General features: G+C 38.7%; 1 protein-coding gene across 1 annotated transcript in view; it reads left to right on the top strand.

The window, feature by feature from the left end:
- The window catches only part of jph1b (junctophilin 1b), a 99,335-nt gene that overhangs the window by 38,208 nt on the left and 33,258 nt on the right, over nt 1-27,869 (top strand). The window contains exon 3 of the mRNA XM_052023066.1: nt 15,229-15,347. Within this exon, the coding sequence (XP_051879026.1) occupies nt 15,229-15,347 (119 nt within the window). The remainder of the gene's footprint in view (nt 1-15,228; nt 15,348-27,869) is intronic.

Here is a 27,869-nt window from a genome sequence, read left to right as displayed (position 1 = left end):
GCCTCTTCTGTAGTGCACAAAACTAGGTCCTTGTTCAAACTAGAATTTTTCAGTAGCAGTCCTTTGCTATGCACCACCCATTTACTGTGCATTTTCTGGCATTGAAGTATTACTAAGCCAATGTTTTTTCACTAATCACTGAGCATATGGAGGCCACCTTTCACTTTGGACAAGCAGCAGGCAATAGAAAAACTCAATATGCCCAATTCCTCGGACAAGTCTGGCCAATTTCGTGGCCAGACATTATGTATATTTCATTATTGAAACACGGTTGCTGATCACACACAGGCAGTTTGTTAGGTGGAGAAGACAAGAAGTCTGCCTGGTGCTCTATGGAGTTGACTTGGCCACTGGTTGTTAAAGAGATAGTGAGGGTATATGGGGGGGTGGGGGGGAGCTGGTGCTAGGGTTAAGGTAGAGGATGACAGATCACAATAGCAAATCAGGGTAGACTGGTGCCCCAAACAGTGCCTGGTATTGTTGTGGCTGGCTGTTTTATGTAATGTTGGTGTGGCTACTCTACATTCAGTGCCATTATGCCGAGGATGTATCTCCAAACATTGCTGCCTTATAATTACACTGAGGCTGCTCATGTGAAGTTCCTAATGAAGGTGCCGGTGGGCAGATCTGGAGCCAAAATGGAGTGGTATGTTCAATAACATCCTTTTTGGAGTGCTCATGTCACTTCTACTTGGTGAAAACTGTGAATATTGATAACAGGTGGTGAAGAGATGGTGAAATTCAACATATAATTTTATTTTGTGCTTGTACCATCATAGCTCATCTTTACTAAATTTCAGTATAATAATTAGCCTTTTGAATTTGATCTCAGTAGGGCACAAATTAGAATGCATAAAACTTGAAGCTCATGCCTCATTAGGCTGGGATTGACAATTAGACTCAGCGTAGGAAACAAGCTCCAAAGTAGTTTTCAATCCAACTTGACTCGAATTTGTTCCAAATGTTCCGAGTATAGATCAATTGAAACGCTGGATGCCTCTGCTGCATTTTTTTTTGTAACCAGATTAGGTGTTGTGTCGGTTAATAGCTGAAGGTCCTTGCTTGGAAAATGTTTTTTTACTGCTAGAGAATCTGAATCTGAAATCTGATCTGTAATTCTGTAAATGAGTTCTGCCATCAAAGCTCAAATTACTTGATGAGACACTTGACTCCATAGGAATTCCATCAGCAAAACTGATCCCCAGATATTGACCTTGGAACCAAGAAGCAGGAACTTCAGATTCCCAGAGCTATAGATGGCTCAAAGAGTGGAGAAGGGTTTGCTCAGAAAATTTCCAATGCCCAGAATTTCTCTTCTTCCATAATCCACATACCTGTTGGGGTGCCTGTAGTTAAATGTGCTCCATAAACAATAGAGCCCACAGAAGGTCAGAAGTGATTTGCACAATTAAGAAGCCATTAAAAGACTGGGAAGATGTTCTAGTACCCTATTGTGCAGTACACCGCCATACTGGCCAAAGAATACATCCTTACTTCAGACTCTCTTAGGTTTGGTTACCTTCCATGTCCAAAACAACCAAAGTGCTTTTTGGTATAAGCTTTGGCAAAGGCACAGCTCACATAGCGGAAATATTTGTTGCCATGGAAATCAGGTCTGAGGCAGAAATCTAGGAGGATCATTTACTCGATGTTTGTTTTTTGTATTTTCCAGTTGCTTTGCTTTTTGATCATCATTAATATAAATGTTTCAGAGCACCATTAACACAAAAATATCATCAATTAAATGCAACTTTATATTTTTGCTTTTCAGGAAACTGACCAGTTGTAGACCAAATCTGAAATCTTAGCTCTGTTTCTCTTTCTGCAGATGTTGCCTGATTTGCTTAGCAACTCCAGTGCTTGCTGCTTTTATTACAGAGAAATGGTCAATATCCATAGCCTTAGTTGCATAGAATAATTAAGATACGTATGTCGTGGAGAAAAAATTAGAAGTCCAGTTAGAGATCTTATGGTAGGATAAAATTAAATGTACAGTATAATCCCCAATGCACATCAATGAACTCTTGTACAGGTTCAGAGATTGTTGTGGCGTGTAGATTTTGTGTGAAGGTAAAATATGCCAGAGGAGATCTTTTTATGACACTTAAGATCCAAGTTAGCAGAATCAATTGTGGGACAGAAAGAAGAAAAATAAGTTAGATAAGTTGAGAAGCTGCAGCAGCGTAAACTTTGGTCTAAAATCATGAAACACAAACCCGGGTCGAGAGTTTTTAAGGTAAAGGGCCAGTCAAACAAGTTCGGCATTCAGAAATACAGCAACAGTAAGCTGACCAAAGTTACTTTAAAATTTAAGCAAGTGAGAATGAGAGCGGAGACAGCAGCTGATCTTGCAGAGCCATTCAGTATAGGAGTGAAGTCTTGATATCCAGGAATTTGGAATGTAAAATTGAAAGAAGATCCAGTACTTGCTTAAAATTTTGTGGTAGGCATAATCACAGCAGCCAAGATTAGTATTCTTGCAAAAGATCTTCCCTGTGTGTATTTTAGTTTAGAGATCTGGAACTTGTCCACATGTATGAGCCATAAGGAGCCAAGAGACTGGAAATCCAGAGTTTCAAAGCCAGGATTAACACAAAAGTGGAGGTGTCTGTGACCACGTCATCCTCAGTTGGAAATTAGAATATTTGAAACCTGCTCTGCAACACAGGAAATGATGCTTTAAACAAAAAAAAACAAAGACTTGTCATTGTGTATTGTGAGTTAATTGTTTGTCAATAAATGCTATCTGAAGTTTGGATGCCACCTCTGCTAAATATCCGTCAGTCTGTTAATCTTTGGTCCCCTAGAGAGAATGCAGTCCCCATGGACCAAAGCTTTGAATGCTGCATGTTTAGTCTCCTATTTAACCTCATCAGAGCACCCTGGTCACCTATCCACACAAGACTCACTTGAGGAAAGTGAGTTTCCTTTTCAGCACTTCATTCCCTAATATTTGAAACATCAGAGTGTGCCAGTCAGCTTTCTGCCAGCACCACAATGCAAATCCAAGTAAGATATCTTTTTCCAGTCCATCTGCTGACACTGAAGACTGAGCAGAAAGCCTATACTGCATGAGAGGACCTGGCCCTTGGAATAAAAGAAATAATAAATAAAGCAGAACCATTATTTTGAAGAAGTGAATCACTTTATGCAACAAAATATGGTATACTGATAGTATAGCAGAATTGTAAGCAAATAAACAGTGCATTTCAAGCTCTGTCTATGGGAAAGATTACCAGGTGGATAGAGGATACAGGATCAAGGATATACTCTAAACTTCTTTGAAGAAATGCAACATCTCCCGCTGGGAACCTCTGGCCTATAATTGCTTGAAGTGGAGAAGGAGCATTCGGGATGGTGTTGAGAACCTCAAGGCCATGTATTGGGAGCACACAGAAGCACTGTGTAAGCAGTAGAAGGAGTATACCATCTCGCAAATGACTTACCTACCTGTCCTATAAGCTACCTCCTGCCCCACCTGTGCAAGAATCTGCATTTCCCACAATGACCTCATTAGCCACCTCAGAACCCACAAAACATGGGTGGAAGTATGTTATCCTCATTCTAGAGATACTAAGAAAAAAAAGAATTCTAAAATGAAAGTGATAAGATTGTTCAATTTCTGAAAACTAATTGATCTTTTGTGATGCCACAGGATATGTAGATTGCCTAGCATTGATTTGATGGTGACTTATGATATAATAGAAGAGGTAGTGAGTATACCTCACTTATATTGGTACAGGATTTCTTAAAATACAATGGACCTGAATTAAAAGTGTATGTCTTTGTTCTCGCTGGCTTATTCTTTGTTGGATCTTTACTTGCAGTTTCGAGGGAAATTTTTGGTCAGTTTGGAGGGAAAGCTCTGCTGAAATTATTTTGCATGCCGAATAGCACAAGTAACTGAGTGTTCTGGGCAATGAAATTACTGTTTAGAGCATTGAAAGTTCCTGTTTAATTGATGGCTTTGCTTTATGTACTGTTGTACTTGTGATCTTCTGTTTCTCATATGGTACCACAAAAGCTAATCTTGCAGTTGGTTGAAAGCCAACTAACTATAGCTAAAGATGGAACAGCTATTAGTTGTTGGGTGATATGGCACATTTACCAATACATATCACTTGTTGCTTATGAAGCAGAATTAACTAGTTAGGGTTTACAGCAGCATAGTGATCAGGTTACTGGAATAGCAACCAGAGTTCTGGACCATTGATTGAGATGAATGAGTTGTATCGCACAATGACAGCTGGAGAATTGAAATTCAAGGAATTAATTAAATCTGGAATAAATATAAAAGACTGGTCTCAGTAATATGAATTTATTCGATTATTGTAAAAACTTTTGTGGATCACTATCATCCTTCAGGGAATGTAATCTGTCATCGTCACCCTATCAGGCCCATATGTGACTCCGGACTCAAAACATGGTTGACTCTAAATTGCCTTCTCGGTTCAGGAGCAATTACACAAGGACAATAAGGAACTGGATTGCCAATAATGTCCATATAAGAAATAGTCCCTCGAGCTTGCTCCACAATTCAACTAGATCATAGCTAATCTCCTACCTCAATCATCTTTTTCCTGCCTATCTACATATTTCTTCCTTTAGTAACCAGAAGTCTATAAACCTCTATTTTGAATGAACTCAGTGACTTAACCTCCACAAACCTCTGGAGCAGAGAATTCACCACTGTCTGACTGAAGAAATTTCTCCTCATTTCAGTCCTGAGTGGCTATCCCTTTGAGTCTGTGACCTCTAGTTCCAGATTCCTTATTCAGAGGAAATATTTCACTCTAGAGAAAAGAGACCTAGCCTACTCAATCTCAAGGCAAACCTGCCATCCCACAAACCAATCTGGTGAATCTTTGCTTCATTCTCTCTACAGCAAGTATATCCACTTCTAGGTAAGGAGACCAAATATTCCAAGATACTCCGGGTATGACCCCATCTTTTCATTACTCTTCACTCTTGTACTTGAATCCTCTTGCAGTAAAGACCAACATACCATTTGCTTTCTCAATTGCCTGTTACATCCAGGGTGCAATTAAAAAATTCCTATATCATTTAAAACTTACGTTTTTATTTACTTTTACCAAAACTGTCACATTTGTAATGGTATGTTCTTTTCTCCACTTTCTTTGAGCAAGAAAGACTGGTAGACTGCCTTTCAGTGCTGTAGACATCTCCAGTTACTGTTCATAAGTCTAAGAGATCACAGCTTTGAATTCTTGGGAAAGACTGTGAGAGTGTTACAGATTTCTTGATAAATTTAAACACCAGCAAAAATTGGAAGCAGATTGAAAGATGAAGCAGCAATGTAAATTCTGCTTGAGGTTTGTCAATATAAAGTGTCGAACGGATTAAGAGTGGTGACATTTAAAGGCAACACGTAACCACATTAGACCGGTGAGTAAACGAGCTGTCTTTGGAAAGCGAGTTTCCTTACCCACTGGAGACATAGTAGTTGAATGAATTAATTCAAGTTGATTGGAGGTTTTTTCCAAACAACTAGCACAAGCAGAATGTGCAATAACGTTCTCCAGTTGACTAGTGGGACTCTGCAATTTAATGGAGTTTGAATCTAGAGTGAAATCGTCATGAAATAAAAAGATTGGGTTGTGTTCCAAATGGCACCAGCCAAGTGAAGAGAGAACTGACTGGAAGAGAAGACAAAGTCATGCCAATCCTTGAGTAAATGTAAAATGGTGCACTTTTGATGACAGGATAAATAAAGCAATTTGTGTGGAAACTAAACAGCCAGGAATACACCTTTGGTACAAGCCATACAACAAAAAGTTGTTTTGCTGCAATGTGCCAACAATTTAAATGGTTTCTGGGCTTTCCAAGGAAGGTGATCAAGCGTCAGAGAGCCACAAAATCTCCATTGCAGGTAGTGACAAGTACTGTACTGCCAATCAGGCATTAGGCCAGAAATCAAGGTGATGGATAATTTGAGGGTAATTGTCGATAATATGAATTTCTTTAACTGCAGAGAAGAACATAACTAAGGACAAAAGATTTATTAAAATAAGAGGGTTCACTTTACACATGAATTGAACAGAAGCAAATTTCCAAGAATCAAGACTGATGATGGAGACTTGGAAATCCCTTAATGCAGCTCCAAACAATATGGTACTGTGCAATTGAAAATCCACTTAATATGGAGAAGAGCAAGGTTGTGCTCATTTCTGAATAGTCTACCACCCATCGGGAAATTTGACTCCTGATTTTCATTGCCCTAAAACTGTTCCTCTGACATTAAACTTCCTCCTAACAGTGGCAATGATGGTGCTTATCTCTAAGTGAATCTGTATCTTGATTTGTTTTTGTCTGACTGGTCTGGAAAAAAACGCTTCTTACTGATAGAACAACCAGCTTTTACTAACCCTACTTCCCCTGAAATTAACTCACCAACACTCAAACTACATTCCTTTGTCCCCTCTGACAAACATGACCTTCTGCCTCAATACAACCTCATGTATGCTTGGGCTTCTGTGCTTGTGGATGAAGTTAATCAAGATGTTTGAGTTCAGAAAAAAAACTAATGGCCTTATATGACTCCTAACGTATAGATTGCCTTGCATTGATTTGATGGTGACATGATATCATATAAAAGGCAATGATGATTCCTTATAGTAGTACAGCATTTCTTAAGTTAAAATGGGCCTAAATTAAATGTGTGCTATGTTTTTTCTTAATGGCTTATTCTTTGTGGGAACTTCACCTGTAGATTGGGTTATTTTTGCCTGTCACAGTTACAGGAGCCTGAAGACCTACACTCAACATTTCAGGATCAGCTTCTTCCCCTCTGCCGTCAGATTTCTGAATGTCCTTGAACCTCATTATTTCTCTTTTGCACTATTTATTTATTTTTGTAACTTATGGTCATTTTTATGTCTTGCACTGTACTGCTGCCGCAAGACAACAAATTTCACTACATATGTCAGTGATAATAAACCTGATTCTGATACTGATTCTTTCAGCCTCTTTGTCTTTGAACCATTGTTGTTGCTGATCTCTGCCACATGTCAAGCTTTGCTACTCGTTGCTGTATTAGGAAAGTGACCAGAATCCATAATCAAGAAAAGGAGTCTTTGTCTACTTTACATTCTGGCTACAGGAGCAGGCAGAGAAGGCACAGGCACTTGCCTGCATTGCACTTGTGTAGTTTAACTATTTATAGAGCCATCCATGGTAACATCCAGCCAGGTGCAGCTGGATGTAGCCCTGGAGGATCTACATTGATCCCTTGCTCAAAGAACATGCCTCCTATAGGTACTGCTCTTCATCAACCAATCCAGGGCCCTCTGACCTCTGGAAGAACTCTCCCACCCCCCATCCCACCATTGCTGCTGCTTAGGGAATGGATGCTGCAACCCTCTCAGCAGCCGGGTGAGTGCTGCTTGTTGTAATATGTCTCTTTTAGAACTAACTGCCAAGGTTGCAGCTGCTTATTGAAATAGGTGACTAGAGTAGTGCCATTCTAGCTCTGACACAGTAGAGTGTTACACAGGGAAACCCAAAAGCATCATTCTGTGAACATTGCAACTTGCACCTTTTATCGAGTACAAAGGGTATTAGGTGACACAAGGCTGTTTTAAAATGTGGTAAAGAGATTTTGTATGTGGATGTGGTAAAGGCCAGTTTGTATGAAGTTCAATATGGAAAACTTCATAAAATTTTCTCCACCCTGGGTCAAATTTTTATTTGCTTTATTAGCTTACATTGTTTTTAAACTTTTGCGCTATAGTGTAAAACAAAATAAGAAGATTAAAACTAATTGTTTAGTAACAGTCAAAAACTGCTACATTGTGAGCAGATTAAATGATACTGCGCCACTCACCTTGGCTACAATACTGTTAGGTAATGAGTACAAAAAAGTGCAAGCTGCGAAGGCAATGCAGAATAGGTCTGAATAAACAAAAGGAATTATAAAAAGGGCACCTGTTGTTAAACTAAATATCTCGCAGAAGCAAAAATGTGAAACCAAGTATTGGACAACTGTGCCTTTATTTAGTGCTGTAAAGAGTTAAGTTTTGCCAGCGAATGTTAATCCCTTTGTTCAGTTGGGTTTCGCTTTTTACCAGCACTGCTTCCATAGGAAGATGGCAGAAGTAGGTTGGCAATCTCCTAAAGTACTGTGTTAACTGAATCTGCATGGTTTTAGTACAGATGAAAAGTTTACAGCACCAGCATAGGTTTGTTACTCTCAAACCTAAGGCTCAACAAGTAAAATTGTAGACGTAATTTACAACTCAAAATTATGTAGCCTGAGAACTTATTTTAAACTTTCCAGAAAATATCAATCCGCTTTTTGAAGAAGAAACCATTATCCATGATTAAGTATCAATGACTTGCAAGTTTCTTGTTAAATCCTTATTGAACGGTGATGGCAGTGATGTATTTTAACAGTAGATGGTAAAGAGGTCATTCACACTAATTAATTCCTAATCACTTGGGTATCATCAATTAGTGGCATGGCAGTGCAGTAGTTAGAGCTACCTCCTCATACCATCAGGGACCCAGTTCAACTCTGAAATTCAGTGCTGTTCATGTGAACACATACCATCGGGGCTCTTCCTATGACCACTCGTTTCCTCCAGGTGCTTGGGTTTCCTCCAAGTGTTCTAGTCTCCTTCCTCATCCCAAAGCCGTGCTGGTAAGTTAATTGGCTACTGTAAATTACCCTTAGCGTAGGTAAGTGACAAAAGAGTCAAAGGGGAATTGATGGGTGCACGAGAGAGAATTTGTTTCTGGGGTACAGGGAAATAAGGTGAGTGGGAATGGGACTGATGGGATTGTTCTTTTGGGAACCAGCATGAACCCAACAGGATGAGTGACCTCCTGCATCATAATTAAATAGTAAATTGGACTTCAGTGTATGTTATATAATTAAATAAGCACCTGATTGCACTTTCACTTGTTAAAAGTGTAGTTTAGAAGAAAGTTAAATCCTTTCATAACTAGTAGCATGTTCTAATCCAACTCAACAGGAGGGATTAAATGTTTGTCAAGAATTAAGTATAACTTTGATTTTAATAGACACATCAATATTGGTACAGGAAGAGAAAGATATGATAATAGAGTGGGAGGTAACTCATTTGGAGAAAAACAACAGGCATGAATCAAATGGGGGGAATTGTCTGTTCCCATACTGTAAATGCTATCAGTCCTGACCTCAAGTCCAAATTTGGTTGTGCTTGCAATAAATTGAAAATGGCATGCAGTCTATTAATTGCTGTCTTTCATTGCGGAAGTATTGCAGACTGGTATAAGAGGAATTTTGGCATTTTAAGTAGCAGCTTTGCCATCCAGTGCGTGTAGATTAGGTCTCTGTATAACTCCAACTAACATGTTTCTAAAATTAGCTACCTTAAATGCTCATTTTGGTTTTATCTGGAGACCCTGGATAGTGGACTTCTATGATAACATCACTAAAATTCCAAGATAACCCTGTTCTGTTCCAATAATCATCACAGTAAGATTTTTGAAAACATTTTCCAATATGAGGTATTCTACAAATAATTCACAATTAAGATAGCAATTAATTTCTAATATTCATCTCACTTTACAACTATTAAATATTATTGGCTGCTGTCTTAGGTAAAATATTAAACTAAAAATATTTGTTTTAAATATCAGCTTTCGCCTTGGTATGGAAGGGATTTGACCTGTGGCAAGACCCAGCTTGCAACAAATAAAAATGAATTTATTTTGCACCAGTCAATATATTCAAAGAACGTCCACAGAGCCAAATTCTACCATTATAGTGGTGCTGAAGTTAATAGCACTCAGAATTATTTTTGTAAATGGTAAAGCAACTTTAAATAGGGCCAGAAGCACGGTTAAACATATATTCATATATTGCTATCTCAAATTGCACTGCTCAACAGTTGGCACTTTGCTGTCACCCTCACTATTAAAATACTGTTAATGGCATTAAGTTGTAATGTAGTTACCATCTATATTTGTTATCTATTTTGGACTAGCATTGCAAATCAAAGACTTCTAATCAAACTCTGTGGAACTGAAAACTATTATAATATGGGACGTTGGGATGTAAAGTATGTTAGAAGATTTTATAAATGTCAGATTTCAAATGTTTTTTTTCTTAGTTTTCCTTTGTCTTTTTTTCTCTCTCTTAATCCAAGCTTCCAGCAGATTGAAATGCCCTGTAACAGTTAATAGAAGTAAGGACCAGTTTTGTTTTTAAGAAGTATTATCTGTTTGTTGCTGAGGTAGTTCTAATGATTCCCAGTTTATCTGAGTTCGGGCAGCTCAGTTATCGGAATTGAACTCATTTATTAATGGGGATTGATTGTTTTAATAGATGACTGGGCTTTAATGAATGGCTGCCTGGATCTGCTGCTTTAATGGCTGGTTGGCTGGATCAGCTGCTATTGCTTTAGTGTCAAATGTTGTCAGTTAAGTATCAGATTCAGGCTGGCAGTAGCCATCACAATATCTTGCCATTGTGGTATCCTTTCTGCCAGGTTCTGTGTTGACTGTCTGATGTCACCATTCCACAGAGATCTTCTGTTTAATCCTACATTCTCATCCTTTGGCATTTTTCCCAGCATTGGCCCATCCCATCAACTCCTGGCTGTACTGATGCTCAGTGGTACAGTTCTTGTTCATTGAAATTTTGTCATTTGACAAGTCCTGAGTTCCAAGTAGTTCCCAAAGCATGGAAACTATGCGGGACAGAAATGTATGTTAATGTTGCACATCAGAATTTTTAAGTTGTGCAGATAGTGTGGTCAAAGTAAATGCCTAGTTTGGTCTGGTTCCAGCACAGTATTAACATTTTAAATCTTCATGCTCTTAACCATCACCATTAGCAGTTGGATCCTGAACTCTAGAGTGTCCTCCATAAAGTTATCTGCCGCACTATATCTCTCTTCTTTAAGATCCTCCCTATCTCTCAACCAAGGATTTCTAAAGTCATCCTTAACATCATTTTGAGGCTGTAGAATTCTGAATGAAGTTGTCATGCTGTAGTGCAGTGGCAAATAAGGCTTTAGTAAGAACGGAACTGTGTCTTGTCCAAAGACACTGAGGAAATAACATAATTTTTCGATTCCACGTCATAATATATTACTTTAATATCATTTGCAACATCACAAATTATAGAAGTTATTGTATGAAATGTTACAGCCACCTACAAAACAAGGGATGCAATCATTATTCCAGTCCTAAGTTCAGATAACATTTAGAAAATACTTGAACTTCACGTAGTTAGCAATAAATCTATCATTTCCATATTCGTAACATTTTCATTTTCTTTCATGATGGTCCAAATACATTGAAGGATGATGTCAGCAAAATCCCACAACAGAAGTTGATAATGTTGGTCCATTTCCTGACAGTTTGTAGGTGTGAAGCAACTGAGCACTTGGCCAGAAAATCAGAACATTACCAGATGTCTTTCTATTCTTTTCCACCCAACTCTTGAGTGGAGCATTTCTTAATTGTGATTTTGGTGAAGATACTCAGAAGAAAATATCATGATTAACTGTCATTGCAGAGAGAGTTTATATTAGAGATTTACTGGATTAGTTGCAGAAGGTAAATAATAATGTTTGTAAAATTACTTCTGTTAAAGAATCTGGGCCCTTTGCAGTTCTGTGGTTGGGAGGTGAAGGGAAGATGGAGATTGGAGGCCTATACTGTAGGATGGAGTTGGTGGGAGGTGTTGGGAGGAGGGATCAGGCTGAGTGGGGATTGGACCAAGGATTATATGGCTTGAATATTGCCAGTATAAAAAACTATATTTCTTTCCTTGCTTTATTTAATGTTCAGAATTCAAGGAAACTATTAAAATATTGAAATATTGAAGGTCTGGATTTTCCTACCAAAATCCATCTAAGTGTGTGCCCTCTACATACCTCTTCTCTATGAAAGGGGAAAGAAATGTCCTTCCATTAATACCCTGCTGTCAAACTGGCCCGTACAGTTTTCTTTGGTTCAGTTCTCAGTCACATCCTAATGCTATTTTGCTGTATGTAGATTAATTTAGCCATGTTGTCCCAGGGATTTCTCCATTTGCATCAAATTCCTGATCCCAGGAAATTCAGCTACTAGGAAGCCACTTAACTGCCAATTATACTTGGGACCATTGGAGGAAAAGCCTGAAGATATCAGCATTATCCACAGCCATATGATCAATCATGTATCACACTGAAGGAATGAAACTGTTTGACAAATCTGCAGTAGGGAATTGTTTCAAATTTATTGGTAATGTTTCTGAAAAGTACTTGTGAATTTTAAGCAAACACAATTTACCCTGTCTATTCAAAAATGTTCTTCAAAGCAGGTGGATCTTGTACGTGTCAAATATACAAATAGTTTGTTACTTCTGCCAGAAGGTTAAGACCAATTTACAGCCTTGCCTATGTAATCTAGTTTAGCTTGTCAAAACTGGATTGAAGGAATGTTGCTCTACCATGGGTGTTGTACTTCGGAACTGATGATAAACTGAGGGTTTGTGTGTGTATTTTTTACATGAACATGAGAGGCTACATGGCATTTCTAAAGATGAGTGGGGGTTCTTCTGATGCCCAACCAACACCCATGAACCAGATTATGTCGTCATTTATTTCATTGCTTTGGTTCTCTTATGGTCATTCAGTGGGATACCATTTTATCTTGTGATAGCATTCCACCCAGAGAACTGCTGGTGCCACCAATGTGGCATGACCACAGGTTGAAGTTCCTGCTCTGAGTTGATAGCAGGAGCTCCTTCACTTTGTGGTAATGGTAGTATAATGGTTAAAATACTGGACCCCTCACCAAGATGTGGATAAAGTGTGGAAGCACAAATTCAAATCCCAAATGAGGGTTGAGAAGTTAGAATTTGATGAATCAAATGTGGAATTAAACAAAGCTATTAATAACAATGGCAACCATGACGCTTCTGTTTTTTTTCAAGTGAGCACAGAAGCATAGTGATCACAGTTACTGGACTGGTATTTAAAAGGTTGTTCCACTTGATCTGGGCAGATCAGTTTAAACCCCATCATTGCATTTAAGTTCAAGCAGTTAAATTAATTTGGGATAAAACAGAAATGGTGACTGTGAAACTGCCAGGATCTGGTTCTCTAAAGGAACTAAGTGACACAGTCACGGGTCAGACAGTAGAGACTGGGATAAGGAGAAATTTAATTCCTCAATGGGTTATAAACATTTGGCATTCTCTGGCCCCAGACACTTGTGAATGAAATATGCTGAGGCTGAGATTGAGAGATTTTTGACACCAAGGGAATCCGAAGATACAGGTAGCAGGCTGGAGCAGCGGACTCAAAGCATAGCATCACCTGTCATTTCCTTCAATGGATGGAGGCTTGAGGGGATGTATGTCCTTGGCCCACTGTTTTCTGTTTGCAAGAGTAGGACAGTAAGTAGCACAACCTTGGGTTTTGGCCAAATCTGAGTTTGTCTGATGGCTCTCTTATGGACATCAGCTTTGATAGTGCAAGGCGATCTGGGTTGGGTATCCAAATTCAGTGTCCATTCCAGGCTCATCTCCAACAACTCAGTCCACATCTTCTTGGGAAGGACTTTATCAGGATGGGAAGGACTTTATCAGGATGGTAAGGTCATTGTACAGCTACCTCTCCGGTATACTCAGTCCAGTATTTGTGATACTTCTTCCTTACAGCCATTTCCCCTATGCCTCAATTCAACTTGTAGTGTGTAAAATGGATTGCACCTGGTGCAGACCATCCAATTTCATTGCATTCCAAAAGGTATGTAGAAAAGCTGTTTGGACATATGCCACAACTTTAATCTTCTTCAATGACAACAAAGCCCCTGTCCAGATTAATAAAGGCCAGAGCATCTGTGTTTATGCTGAAACTGCCACCTACTAGCACATAAAGACAATTCTGAAGAAAGTTTTTTTTTATTATTATTCCCCATTTTTTACTATATCAGCTTTTGGAAATTTGGATTAAATAGCGCACATGCCAAGCATTTCCATCATTGTATGGAGACATTATAGCACGGTACACTTCTCTGCCTTTTCTGAGCTTTGTGCAGGTGTGTTTACAACTTGCTAGGCAACTAAGAATAATTCTCTCTCCAATGCTCTTAAACGTTTGGCATGTTGCAATCAGAGAACTAGTCTGACATTTCACACATTTCTTTGCAAGTGCACCAGTAAAAGCAAGGCCCAAACATGTTCTTTCTTATTGAGGTTTCTGTAAAATTAGCCAGTGACAAAGAATTTTTTTTAAAAAAGCACTGAAGCTAGCAAATCTGTGAGAAGTATGACACAACAGCAAAGGTATACGTCAATTATAGGTTCAGCTTAAATTAAAATTGTTTTTCATTAAGATAAGATATCTTTATTAGTCACATGTACATCGAAACACACAGTGAAACACACATATTTTTGCATAGAGTGTTCTGGGGCAGCCTGCAAGTGTCGCCACGCTTCTGGCACCAACATAGTATGCCCACAACTTCCTAACCTGTACGTCTTTGGAAAGTGGGAGGAAACCGGAGCACCTGGAGGAAACCCACGCAGACACGGGGAGAACGTACAAACTCCTTACGGACAGTGGCCGGATTTGAACATGCTTCGCTGGCGCTGTAAAGTGTTACGCTAACCGCTACACTACCATTCTTACAAGTGTATATTGATATAATAAGCTAAAGAAGTAAACATGGTATTTTTTACTACTAAAATATATCCCATTATGTCTATTTTAAGAAGTTTATTATATCATAATTATAGTCATTAATTGAACAAAAGATTACAATTCCAATCAATGTTATCAAATTATATTCAACAATATCATGCTACTGTAATAATTTGTGATAGTGATTATGTTAGTCTATTGAAAAACTTACCACACTGTAATCCATATTTCAATGTCTAAAAGAATATCACTTAGTTCTATATTATAATTATCCGAAGAGATACAGTATAAAATGAATAGACTAATTTTGCTTTAATGTTATCTTAATTCTTGGAATTCATTCAAATAATTCTCTTTAAACAACAGTAAAAAAACCTTTATCCAAGATAGAACTTTTTTGCTCCTGTTTGTCTGAAGCAAATTGTAACGTTGCTGTGTTCTTATTCCTGCTTTTTTTTGTTGCTGAGGGATGAAGCATCATGGAGAACCCTCCTACAATATGATTCCACATCAAGCCCAAGTTGATTACAAGTTTAAAAATTCTGCTGCTGTGTAGCTGACATCTGCTTTGCTCTTTCTGCAGAACCGCACATGCAAGGGCCAAAGCTGATGCAGCCGATGCTGCCGCACAAGCCGCTCGCCAGGAATCCGACGTCGCAAGGGCAGTTGCCAGAGAATTGTCCCCAACCTTCTGCCAGCCAGGTAAACTTCTGCATTTAAACACGCAGAAAAGCTATTCAGAGGATGGGTTCAAATTTATGTTATATTACAAATAGAAATCTGGGACTAAAGAGCCTTTTGTTTTCAAGAGAAGGCAGTTCATGTCATGCAAATTTGGAATAATGTGATGCACCCATGTGTGATAACGATCAGGGTTGAATCTTTTCAGTTAAACACATTTCTTATGATACCATTATTTGCTAAGTCTCAAATATCTTATTAACTTCAGTTTTTGAAGCCAACATTTTATTAATATTTCTGACATATATCTAGGTAATTGCTACATTGCAAAGAGGTGATCTGTTCACAACTAATGAATTGAAACAGCAGTTCCAGCAGTTAATATCTGAGTATTTAAATTGAATAATAGCCTTAAAAAGCTCAGACCTATGTTGGGGAAAATCTCTTATTTTCTTGTCTGTTGGTTTTCTACAATGTTGTGTAATTTCCCATGTGAACCCTATCTCTGTGTACAAATGGGGCATCCAATAGCTATAAGGATATCTGTTGGTTGTCATGGTAAACTGTATATCCAACAGATTTTACAGACTGTCAGTATACTTTCTAAGTGTGCTTTGCTCTTTGTCTGATGCATAATGTTGTCAGGAATACACATGCACCATTAACTAAATAATAAGTAATCAGATTGTACATTGTAAATTGAAAAGACTTGGGTGTTTTCACATAGTGGTTGCAAATGCAGTATTGCTCTTGGTTTATGAAGTCCACTTTGATTAATTTTAATATATTTGCAATTAGCTTCTGGACATGTGTCATATAATGTAAGTACTATGTAATAACCTTTGTACTTAATTAATCTATTATAAACACCCTGTCTTCTGTCAGTGCGTGGGCAAAGATCTGGCAAACGGAGTATAAAGTGGAAAAATGTAACATGTCCATTTTGGCAGGAAAAATAAAAGGAAACGTATTATCCGAGTGGTGAGAGATTACAGAACTCTGAGATACAGAGGGATCTGGGAGTCCTAGTGCATGATTCACAAGGGGCTAGTGTGCAGGTACAGCAAGTGATTAATAAAGTTAACAGAATGTTATTGTTTATTGGTAAGGAAATTGAATACAAAAATAGGGAGTTTATGCTTCTGTAATATAAGGCGCTGTTGAAACCATACTTCAACTGCTGTATACAGTATAGGTCTTCATACTTTAGTATGTTGGAAGCAATACAGAGGAGGTTTACTGGACCTGGATTAGGCAAGTTGTCTTATAATCAAAGGTTGGACAGGCTAGACCTGTATCTGGTGATTAGAAGAATGATGAGAGAGATCTTAATTGAAACATATCAAGTCTTGAGGAATCTTAGCATAGTGGACGTGGAAAGGATGTTTCTTCTTGTGGATGAACCTAGGACTAGGAGGTCACTGATTAAAAATAAGGGGTGATGCATTTGAGATCGAGAGATATGATGGTCATGTGACTTTGGAACTCTGCTTGCATTGCCCTTTGAGGAAGACAGTCTAACCTTTTACTGCACCATCATTGATCCTCCCACTGCTAACACCTTTGTGGTTGACATCGACCAGAAGCTTAACCCAAGCAGTTTTACCAAAGCAGCTTTGACAATACCTGGGGCTACAAGTGCAGGATAGACTTGCTTATTCTAAGTAATTTGTATCATGATCTTTCAATGTTTCTGTGCATGTACAAACACTCAGGAATATGCTTCTGGATGCATCTATCCATTTTAACATGCAAGAAGCTCAACATTTCACTTCAACAGTTTTATTCTCTCACTGAATTCTATTTCCACCCCCACATCACTGACATACTGTGACTCTAAAACTTAGAACCCATAGAATACAGCATAGCAGTTCCTCATGGATATTTCAACATTTTCCTGTCCCAATGATCTCTATCACTGGAACTATCACCTCAAGTTTTTTGAATGAATTGCTACTCTATTTCAACTTTGGTATACAAGGCATCCTTCACGATAAGCATCCTGGAATTTTCTACCTAACAGCATCATGAGTGTACCATCATCACAATGACTACCATAAGATATGAGAAAGGACAGTTAGGACTGGGCAGTATGTATGACCAGTATCACCAACATTTGACGGCACTTCTTGTGAAAAAAAAACACTGACAAATTTATCAGAGTACAAATATACTAAGAAAAATGGCCAGATCAGGTTGAGCTCTTCGCCAGAACATTCAAAATAGTTGGCATATTGATGGGTGAATAATACAAAATATGTTGAGTGTGACAGATTAAAGAAAGTAGTTTTCTGATAGCTCACTAGATCTGCAGCTGAATTCTCGGGTCCAGAGGTTCAGGTAACCATCTCCCCTCCTTCCCATCCCTCACTACTCCTTCTCACTAGTCATCAAGTACCTGCACAATGATAAGATTTCTTTATTAGTCACATGTACATCGAAACACACGGTGAAATGCATCTTTTGTGTAGAGTGTTCTGGGGGCAGCCCACAAGTGTCGCCACGCTTCCAGCGCCAACATAACATGCCCACAACTTCCTAACCTGTACGTCTTTGGAATGTGGGAGGAAACCGGAGCACCCAGAGAAAACCCACCTGGACATGGGGAGAACATACAAACTCTTTACAGACAGCAGCTGAAATTGAACCCAGCTCGCTGGCACTGTAATAGCATTAACTAACTGCTTCGCTAGAAATTTTAAAGTGCAATGCAGTCACTTATATTCAGCAAAACATTGAAAATGTCTCTTATCTAGAGCAGGATCCTACCATTTCTTCCATTTGGAAATAATGAACTTATAATGATGGCAAATTTTCAAATAAAATGTAATTAACTTACGATGGTCTGCTGTACAAAGTATGGACAGTGGTTCACCCTTCAGACCACATGAACTAGGTGGTATGACAGTAAAACATATCAGCAGCCAGTAGTTTATCTTCCCTCCTCCCACACGGCACCAGAACAAACATTGATTTTTTTTCTGTATTTTTAGAGGATATTTTACGGAGGCAAGGATATTGAGATTGGTGCAGTGAGTCAACTGTCACAAAAATCATTGTGTGGGGCTTTCCTGCTCTCATAATAAGTGACCTAAAGAATCCATGTCAAATGACTATTTATGCAGCTTCTCCGGTATACAAAGCCAGCAGAAGTTGAGAAGGACCCCTGCAGAGTTTCAGGGAAATTTATTTCACTATAATGTGCTAACTCTGTTTCACCATATTCGATTTAGGTCCACTTGATATGAATAAATTGATAATATGCAATTGATTGTTGCAGATAACCTCATAATTCATGAATAGTAGAGTGCTGTTGATAACTTTTATCAGTGAAACATTAAGCACACAGATTTAAATTTATGGATTTCCAGAGCCCCTTAAAGCTTGTCAAGTACAATGAATTGCATTGAAATGCAGCACTGTACACTTTTGGAAGGAACATTTAATTTTGTACCTAATGATTACTTGGTATGTTTTTAACTATTACAAATACTTAAATTTATACAGTACTGCTTTTGACGTCTGAATATAAGATAAGATTTCTTTATTAGTCACATGTACATCGAAACACACAGTGAAATGCATCTTTTGCGTAGAATGTTCTGGGGGCAGCCCACAAGTGTCACCACACTTCCGGCGCCAACATAGCATGCCCACAGCTTCCTAACCCGTAAGTCTTTGGAATGTGGGAGGAAACTGGAGCACCTGGAAGAAACCCACGCAGACACGTGGAGAACATACAAACTCCTTACAGACGGCAGCCAGAATTGAACCCAGGTCGCTGGCGCTGTTACACTAACCGCTACACTACTATGTCCAAATGCTTTGAGTAGTGGAAAGTGCACCTTTAAGTTTAAGAATGTCTTTAACTTCTGCTTTAACTCAAATGCACGAAAAAGACATTTCAACAAAAATAGATTAAAATGTCAAATAACAGCTCCAATTAAACTATTTTACACATTCCAGTGGAGAATCTAGTTCACACCTGGACTGTTCCTTGATGCCTATTTTGTATTCTAAGCAATGCTGACAAAATAGAAGAGTTTTACTTCTCGCCACTTAACCTATTGAAGTATGGAAACCAATTTCCATCAATATAACCTAGCAAAATCCAATAGTTTAAGGGCTGTAGGTAATGTGTCCGTGGTGTATTCATGTTCTTTTCATAGAAGCCCCTTCTCTCCAGGAACCTAGGACACAGAATTGCTTGTCATATCTGTGTAATACAACCCACTCAGGAACAATTAGAAAACTGGCAAAATCAGAATGACCAAAAATGCACCTACTGTTTTTTTTTAATGGAACACTGCATTGCAAAGTTATGTGGCTCTGAGCCAGATCAATCTGTAAAGCTGTTTGAAAGAAGTGTTTTGGTGAGAAGCTAACCTGTGGGAATCTAAACAGGAGAAAAGGGAAATAAAGAAAGTAATGTAATAACACTGAAATAATTAACTTGAGGCCAATCTAGCTGGTTATTCAGGATCGGAATTACATCCATCGGCTGTGGTAAAAATTCTTATTCAGTTCCTTTGGGCATTTCATATTCATCTGTGCCTGCTGTTCAAGACATATTGGGAGCATGCCAAAGTGGAAAACCGACCAAGTATGTCTTGTCCACAAGAAACAGGATAATGACGAACTATCTAATCATTGCCCCATCTGTCTTGATCATTTGCACACTGTCTCTCATACTGCTACAAGCAACATTTATCTATCAATCCACGCTCAGCTTAGGCACTGCCAGGGTCATGCAAGTAATTTTATCATTGGTCCAAGCATGAACAAAGGAGCTTAAATTCAGACATGAGGTGAGAATCTTCCTACTCCTTGCAGGTGATGGAAGGATCTTGAGATTCAGGAGGCAGCCCAGATGTCTTCATTGCATTGTGTGCTATCCGTGACGCAGTGACTTGCTGAGACTTATTTGACTGTGTCTCCCAATCCCAGCACCTCTCCCACCTGGAAAGAAAAGACACACTGCATGTAGGAGCAGCGCAACATGCAAAATCTCCAAGTAGCAGCATCATAATCTTGGAACGTATCACTGTTCCTTTACTGCCCCAGGCTCTCTACCTAACAACACCACGTGATTGTCTTCATCATGTGGAATGTACCCATTCTCAGAATTGGTTATGGCCACTTTCTCATGGTCATAAGTGAAATTCCAATAAATGTTGGTTTTACTGGCGATTGCTACATCCCATTTGTTGATCTAAAAAGAAAAGCACATGAGCAGTCCGGTTTCCTGCAAATTTGATAGTTTACATATAGTATGACCTGCAATCAACATGAAGGTAATGATCAGATAAGCTGATTCAGTGGTTTTGTTCAAAGGGTGCTTTGACCAAACTTCCCTGAATAGTGTCTTGGGGTCTTTTCCATCCAATCGATTGTGCAGCCATGGTCACCACTTAACATTTCATCCCAAAGACAGTGGTCTTAATATTAACACCTACAAAAGAGGTGGAAGAGAGTCTAGGTTTGAAATGTGTGATGTACAGAATATAACCCTGACCTAATGTGCAGGCACCCTGTGGCATTTTTATAACGGTGGATGTCGATGTATTTTAGTTGGATTTCAGCAGTCCTAGTTGGCCAGGAGGAAAAAAGGTGGCACCTGATATTTGGCATCCAAATGGAACGACTCTCCAATCCCACTCTCTCCCACTCCCGCCATCCCCTCCTCCTTTCCCCCCTTCTAAATCCTCCCAAACCACCCTGATTGCTCAGAACTATTTCCATGGTAAAATGCTGTTAAGATTATACCATTCCGATAAGGAGAACATCTGTCCCCATTATTAATGAGTTATTCAGCTATTTTCAGCCCCATCTGCACCCTCCACATTTACCCATAAATGAAGTCAAGTTCATCACAATGCATTCTCTGCAGACTTGTGGTGGAGTGGCAGCTTGAAGGAATAGCTGCATAATTTCAGCGTGGTAACATTTGTCTTCTTTTCTCTGTAAAAGGAAAATGTATAATCATGAGAGAAAACAGTAAGAAATGCTGAGTGGAATTTCTGCTAGGATGCTCTCATTTTGCTTCAGTACAAAATTGCCTGAAACCAGTGTAAAAGGTCAAGGAATTACCCATGCAGTAAAAAAGCATTGGACTGGAAACCTTCGCATCTCCCCCGCCCTACCTCCCATCTCCCAACTGCACAGGCCACAGTTGTTATAGTTGTGACCTTTCACTAATTGTCCCTGTTTAAGGCCTTTAAGGGAGCTCTTTGAAATTAAGATTTTTAGATACAGAGATTCGTATGGCGTATGGCCATACTTTTTTAAAACAATCCAAAATGCATTCATTTATGGAAGATTATGTTTTTGGCAATATTAAAGTTAGTTTTAGCTTAAATACTTACATTGCACCCAGACACAATCAATATTGTGCCAAAATCGCTTATTGAACCCAGCATAGATACTCTACCCACTGTTTGTTGAGTTACAGTATTTCCTAACTATATTGGAGATTTTGCTTAGCATGTTCAAGTGAATTGTAACAAGTGATTCTCATAAACGAGCCTTTTGTATTTCCTAGTTTGTAGTACAGCGGTTAACGGAACGCTTTCCAGCGCCAGCGACCCGGGTTCAATTCCGGCTACTGTCTGTAAGGAGTTTGTACGTTCTCCCCACATCTGCGTGGGTTTCCTCCGGGTGCTCCGGTTTCCTCCCACATTCCAAAGACATATGGGTTAGGAAGTTGTGGGCATGCTATGTTGGCGCCGGAAGCGTGGCGACACTTGTGGGCTGCCCCCAGAACACCACACAAAAAGATGCATTTCACGGTGTGTTTCGATGTACATGTGACTAATAAAGATATCTTATCTTATCTTATATACTAAGCATTAGATTAATTAGAAATACCACACAACAACATTGATCTTGTGTACTTTGAGAAAGGGGAAATTGTTGATGCATTTTCTGCTTAAATGAGCCAAAATTTGAAAAATAAAATGAAGAAATATAAGAATTTGTGAAGATATGTCTGATAAGTAGTTTTCTTTTTGTGGTAACTTGACACTCTGCATGTGTAAAGTTATTCATAACAAGCTTGATTACCGGGGCAAGGGCATTTGCTCATATACCTCCCTACTCTCTACTTTTGCCTGTTAACATTCTATTCATTTTCTATATGTTAAAAGCAAACCTGAATATTTTGATTTTACAGTTGTCTTATTATCTTTGTAAGGGCATTCATCACGAACCAGCAAAGAATTTGTAGTGCTTGACAGTAGTTACAAGGTAAATTATTACACAGGGCATCATAGGACATTTTTGAGAGATATGGTACGACACTATCTAAATTCAGTTTGGTCTATCTTATGATAGCTCGATATCCAGCTGCAAAAGATGTTGCTACCTTCTATACCAATTCATTAATCTTGGACATCCTGCTGTCTACATTCTAAGATGCTGTCTTCAGCTACAGATGTTCAGAATCTTGAGTTGGGATCACATCCAAACTACACTAGGTCAGATAGGTGCTGAATAATTTGATAGAGTTGTTTGAAGCACTTAAAAGTAATTGGGACCAACTTCTCAGGCAAAAACTCCAGGTTCTTTGTTTAATGTTTAATTATTTAACCTGACCGTTCAGTTTTTCTTTCTCCTGCACTTTCCACAGAACACCATCACCAACCCTGCTTCTGTTCAGTGTCTGAGAACCATACACTGAGCAGACACATTTGATGTTGGACATACATCGGCAGCAATAACTCGTGAATGGACTCCAAGTCCTAATTTTTAACCTTGATAGAAGTGATGTGACTAAGCAACAAGTTAGGTATAAACTGTCCAGCCTTCTACAGTACTTAAGCAACAAACTAGTGCATATATTAACTCCTCCTTTAAGAGCTTAATAATTATCCTGACTAGCTGTATCCTTGGATATTATGGGAAGTAAGAGAGGAGTTTGCTGGAGCTCTAGCAGAGATTTTTGTATCTTTGTTAGCCACGGGTACGGTACTGAAAGACCGGAGGATAACTGGTGTTGTGCCTTTATTTAAGAAGGGCAGCAAGGATAAGCCTAGGAACTACACCCCTGTGAACCTTATATCAATGCTGGAAGAGTTATTGGAAGGGATTCTGAGAGACGGAATTTATTTGCATTTGGAAAGACAAGGACTGATTAGGGATGGTCATCATGGCTTTGTGCATGGGAAATCATGTCTTACGAATTTGATTACTTTTATTGAAGAGGTGACCGACAAGGGTAGAGTGACAGATGTTGTCTACATGGACTTCCGCAAAGCCTTTGACAAGGTCTCGCATCCTAGGCTGGTCCAGAAGGCTCAAACACATGGGATCCAGGGTGAGTTAGTAAATTGGATACAAAATTGTCTTGGTGTAGGAGGCAGAGGGTGTTAGTGAAGGCTTGTGACCGGTGGTGTGCCACAGGGATCAGTGCTGGACCCTCTGTTGTTTGTCATATATATCAATGATTTGGGTGAGAATGCAGGTGGCATGATTAGTAAGTTTGCAGATAACATCAAAATTGTTGGTATAGTGGACAGTGAAGAAGGTTATTTCAGGATATAGATCAACTGGGAAAGTGGGCTAGGGAACAGCAGATGGAATTTAAGGTGGACAAGTGTGAATTGATGCATTTTGGGAAGTTAAACCAGGGTAGGACTTACACAGTGCATGGCAGGGCCCTGGAGAGTGTTGTTGAACAGAGTGATCTTGGAGTATAAGTACGTTGTTCCCTGAAAATGAGAACACAGGTGGACATGGTGAAGAGGAAGGCATATGGCATGCTTGCCTTTATTGGCAGAGGCATTGAGTACAAGAGTGTTGGGACGTCATATCACAGTTGTACAAAGTGCTGCTTAGGCCGCATTGGGAATATTGTGTGCAGTTCTGACCACACTGCAGAAAGGACATGATTAAGGATATGATCAAGCTTCACAAGGATGTTGCCTGGATTGGAGGGCTCGAGTTATAATGAGCAATTGGATAAGCTAGGTCTGTTTTCCCTGGAGCAAAGGAGGCTGAGAGGTAACATGATATAAAATTATGATAGGCATGGATAGGGTAGATAACCAGTGTCTGTCTCCAGTGGTAGGCATGTCTAAAACTAGAGGGCATAGATTAAATGTGAGAGGGAGGAGGTTTAGAGGGGATCTGAGGGGCAAATTTTTCACACAAAAAGTAGTTGGTTTCTGTATGAGCTACCTGAGGAGTTAGTGGAGGCAGGAAGAGTAACAACATTTGAGACATCTGGACAGGTACTTGAATGAGCAGAGCTTAGAGGGATATGGAATTAATGCAGGCAAGTGGGATTAGTTTAGATAAGCATGTTTGCATAGGTGGACCTGTTTCTATGCTGTACACCTCAATGTGTTTTGATTTTCTCTCCTGTCTTTTCTATTATTGCTGTATTTAATTCAATTTTCATCTGGTATTTTGCAATGACAAGGACATTAGAATAGAATTCATCCACTTACTGAGCTGTAAGTAGTTGTCTATAACAGTTTCAAGTGATAAACTAACCACCTTTACTTAAGAAGACCCTCTTTAATTCAGAAGCAGTCTTCCAAAAATTTTCTTGATTGGTTCTGTGCAGAACAAAGATTTACATCAAGCATTTGGTGCCAAAAAATATTTCCAGGATGTCTGTATAATACAGTTTAATTAGGAAAATAAAACAATTTGGGAATATATGACAAAAATAATTTTGCGTAATTGCAGAAATTAAAGACTTGAATATGTAAGGCTTCGGTGGTCAGTGAATTTACTTGGTTACCTAAAACTATTGGACACAAATATCAGTTATGTTATCTGACTAAGGGGTCAACAAACCACTGAGTATTGTAAACTGCAGGAGTCTGGCTAATTTTATAAATCAAGCAGCCATGCTTTGCAAGATCAGCAGCAAATAAAATGCAACCTAAGTTTAAAAAAACCATACACGTCACTTCAGCAGAATAGAGCACAAACTGGCCAGAATGATGACTTCCACTATATTTGATCAGCAGGTACAATTGGTACAGAAGTACCAGTCAAGTAGTAACAAATATAGTTCAGTTGCAGAGTCAGCAAACTGCACAAACCCTTGTAGATCTTTTGAGACAAATGATGAGCTGAAATGTTGCTAAATGCAAAAAAACTCCACCATTTTCATTCTGATTCACTACCACACAAGTATAAGGCATTTCTTCAAAGACATGCTTTTGTTATCCAGCTGAACTTGGTATTAAAAAATTCTGTGACGAGTTTTGTTTCATTTTGGAACCACTGTAACAAAAATATCTTCTCCCTGCATTAATGTTGGTATAGTTCTACTGCAACTAAATTCCACCCTTCGGCTCAGATTTTTTTGGTTCAGGGGGTCCAACTTAAGCAAGTTCCCAGCATGTGACGCTTGGAGTTAATAGTGAGTTAATTAAACATCAGGCCAAATAAATGCAGAACAATGAAGAATTGTTCCCATTTAAGACACAACCCACACAAATGTTAGTTTTAGCAAATGATCATTGTTAAAGTATGAACTTTGTACTGTAGTAGTATTTCAGCATAAGATGCTTGGGTAGTCTTACTGTGAAACCAAGAATTCAAGTTATTGATTTTTAGTTTTGGTGACAGACTCAGAATTTGACTGGATGCCTCTGGGTCAGGAAGTTGTGGATTTGAGCCAGATTTGAGAGACTTGAGTTCAAAATCAATGCTGACACTGCAGTAGTGAGGGCAGGGGATAAAAGCATGTATAAAGAAATAAGTGACAGTCCATGATCTCTTTTCTTTTTCAATCTTTTTATTAGTTTTCAAATTAATACAGATTAATATATGACATCAACGTTTGTACATATAATACAAAGAGATCTTGAGAACAATCATGGCATAGATAGTCATAAAGAAAAATAAAATATAAAAAAAACCTGTAGATCCCATGATCTCTTAGTAAATGAATATAATATAAAAGAAAGGAAAGAAAAAGATTTATTATATATAGAAAAGGAAAGAAGGAAAAAAATCCCCAAATCAATAAGAAAAATTATAAACAATATATCAAACCAAACTAAATTAAACAGAAAAATTTCAAAAAAAACAAAAAAAAAGACTGGACTGAAATTTCTCAGTAGAAACAGAGCAATATTATGTCGTCAACTCCGTTCCTCTAAATTGGAAAGTTATTGGAAAGGGATCTATATCATGAGAAAATATTGAATAAATGGACTCCAAATATCTTCAAATTTAAGCAAAGGATCAACAGTACCACTCCTAATTTTTTCCAAGTTTAAACATGATATAGTTTGAGAGAACCATTGAAAAGTAGTAGGGGGTATTGGATCCTTCCATTTAAGCAAAATGGATCATTTGGCCATTAATGTAACAAAGGCAATTATACGGTTAGCAGAAGCAGATAAATGGCCAGACTCTATCCTTGGTAATCCAAAAATTGCAGTGATAGGGTGAGGTTGTAGATCAATATTCAATACATTTGAAATAATGTTAAAAATGTCCTTAACAGTCCATGATCTCACTGAATGGTGGAACAGACTCAAGGGTCTAAATGGCCAATCCATTATCCTATGACTGCTGCAATGTTGGAATCCGGCGCCTTTCAGATGAGATGTTAAACTGAAGCTTCATTTGTCCTCTTGGGTGAATGTAATCCCTTGACACTTTTTGATAATAGCAAATGGTTCTCTTGTATCCTAACCAATATTTATCCCTAAAGCACTATCACTAAATCAAATTACCTGATCATCATCATATTGGTATTCATTTACTTGCAAGGTGCACAAGTTGACTGCTCTGTTTCCTACATTACCATACTAAGTACTCTTCAAGAAGTAATTCCATTAACTATAACCACTTTGGAATATGCTGAAGTTATGAAGGCTGCTGTTAAAATGCAAGTGGGATCAGGGAGCTAAATTAGGGAGTCCATGTTTTTGGGAGTGCATCAAGTGATTAACTTGTAGCAGTTGATCCACTGCGAGTTTCGCACAGAGTGCTATAAGTTTAATACCATGGTTTCAGCAATCACCCAGGACTAACAGTACTGTTGCTGGCCTTGGAACGTCACCCTAGTTCTTAACTGGTGAACACCTGTTAAAACAAGCTGGGGTGGGGTGGGGGGGGCACGGGGGATGAAAGTCAATCTGTGCTTTGGGCTCGGAGCTTGCCATGGCTTAACATGCCTGAGAGCAACCACACAGATTTTCCTTGGAGGTCTTTATAATCTTGAGAAGTAATCTGGACAATCATGAAAGAGACTATTCAATCAGTGAGAGGAATCAAACCATAAAGACTTGCAGGAAAGCGTTCAGTAACCTCTTGCGTGTGATCGAGATCTGAGGAATGCATCCTCAAATCCCATTTCCCATTAACTACACCATAAGCCACAATGAAAGCAGTCTCTTGCCTGAAGCCTCAAATCAGCATTTATTTATCCCATCACACTCTTAGACAATTGTTGCTACTCCAAGCCTCACACCTTCATCTCTCAAGTTGCAAGTATACTACAACCGTGGCAGGCACATTACCCAAAGATACTGCATGCCACTCGCTGAGATACTAAATTCTTTCTTGTGG

This window comes from Pristis pectinata, chromosome 9 (assembly GCF_009764475.1).
Source record: "Pristis pectinata isolate sPriPec2 chromosome 9, sPriPec2.1.pri, whole genome shotgun sequence".
Taxonomy (NCBI): Eukaryota; Metazoa; Chordata; class Chondrichthyes; order Rhinopristiformes; family Pristidae; genus Pristis; species Pristis pectinata.
The sequence above is the reverse complement of the archived record's forward strand: the minus strand, read 5'-3'. Positions and strand labels throughout refer to the sequence as shown.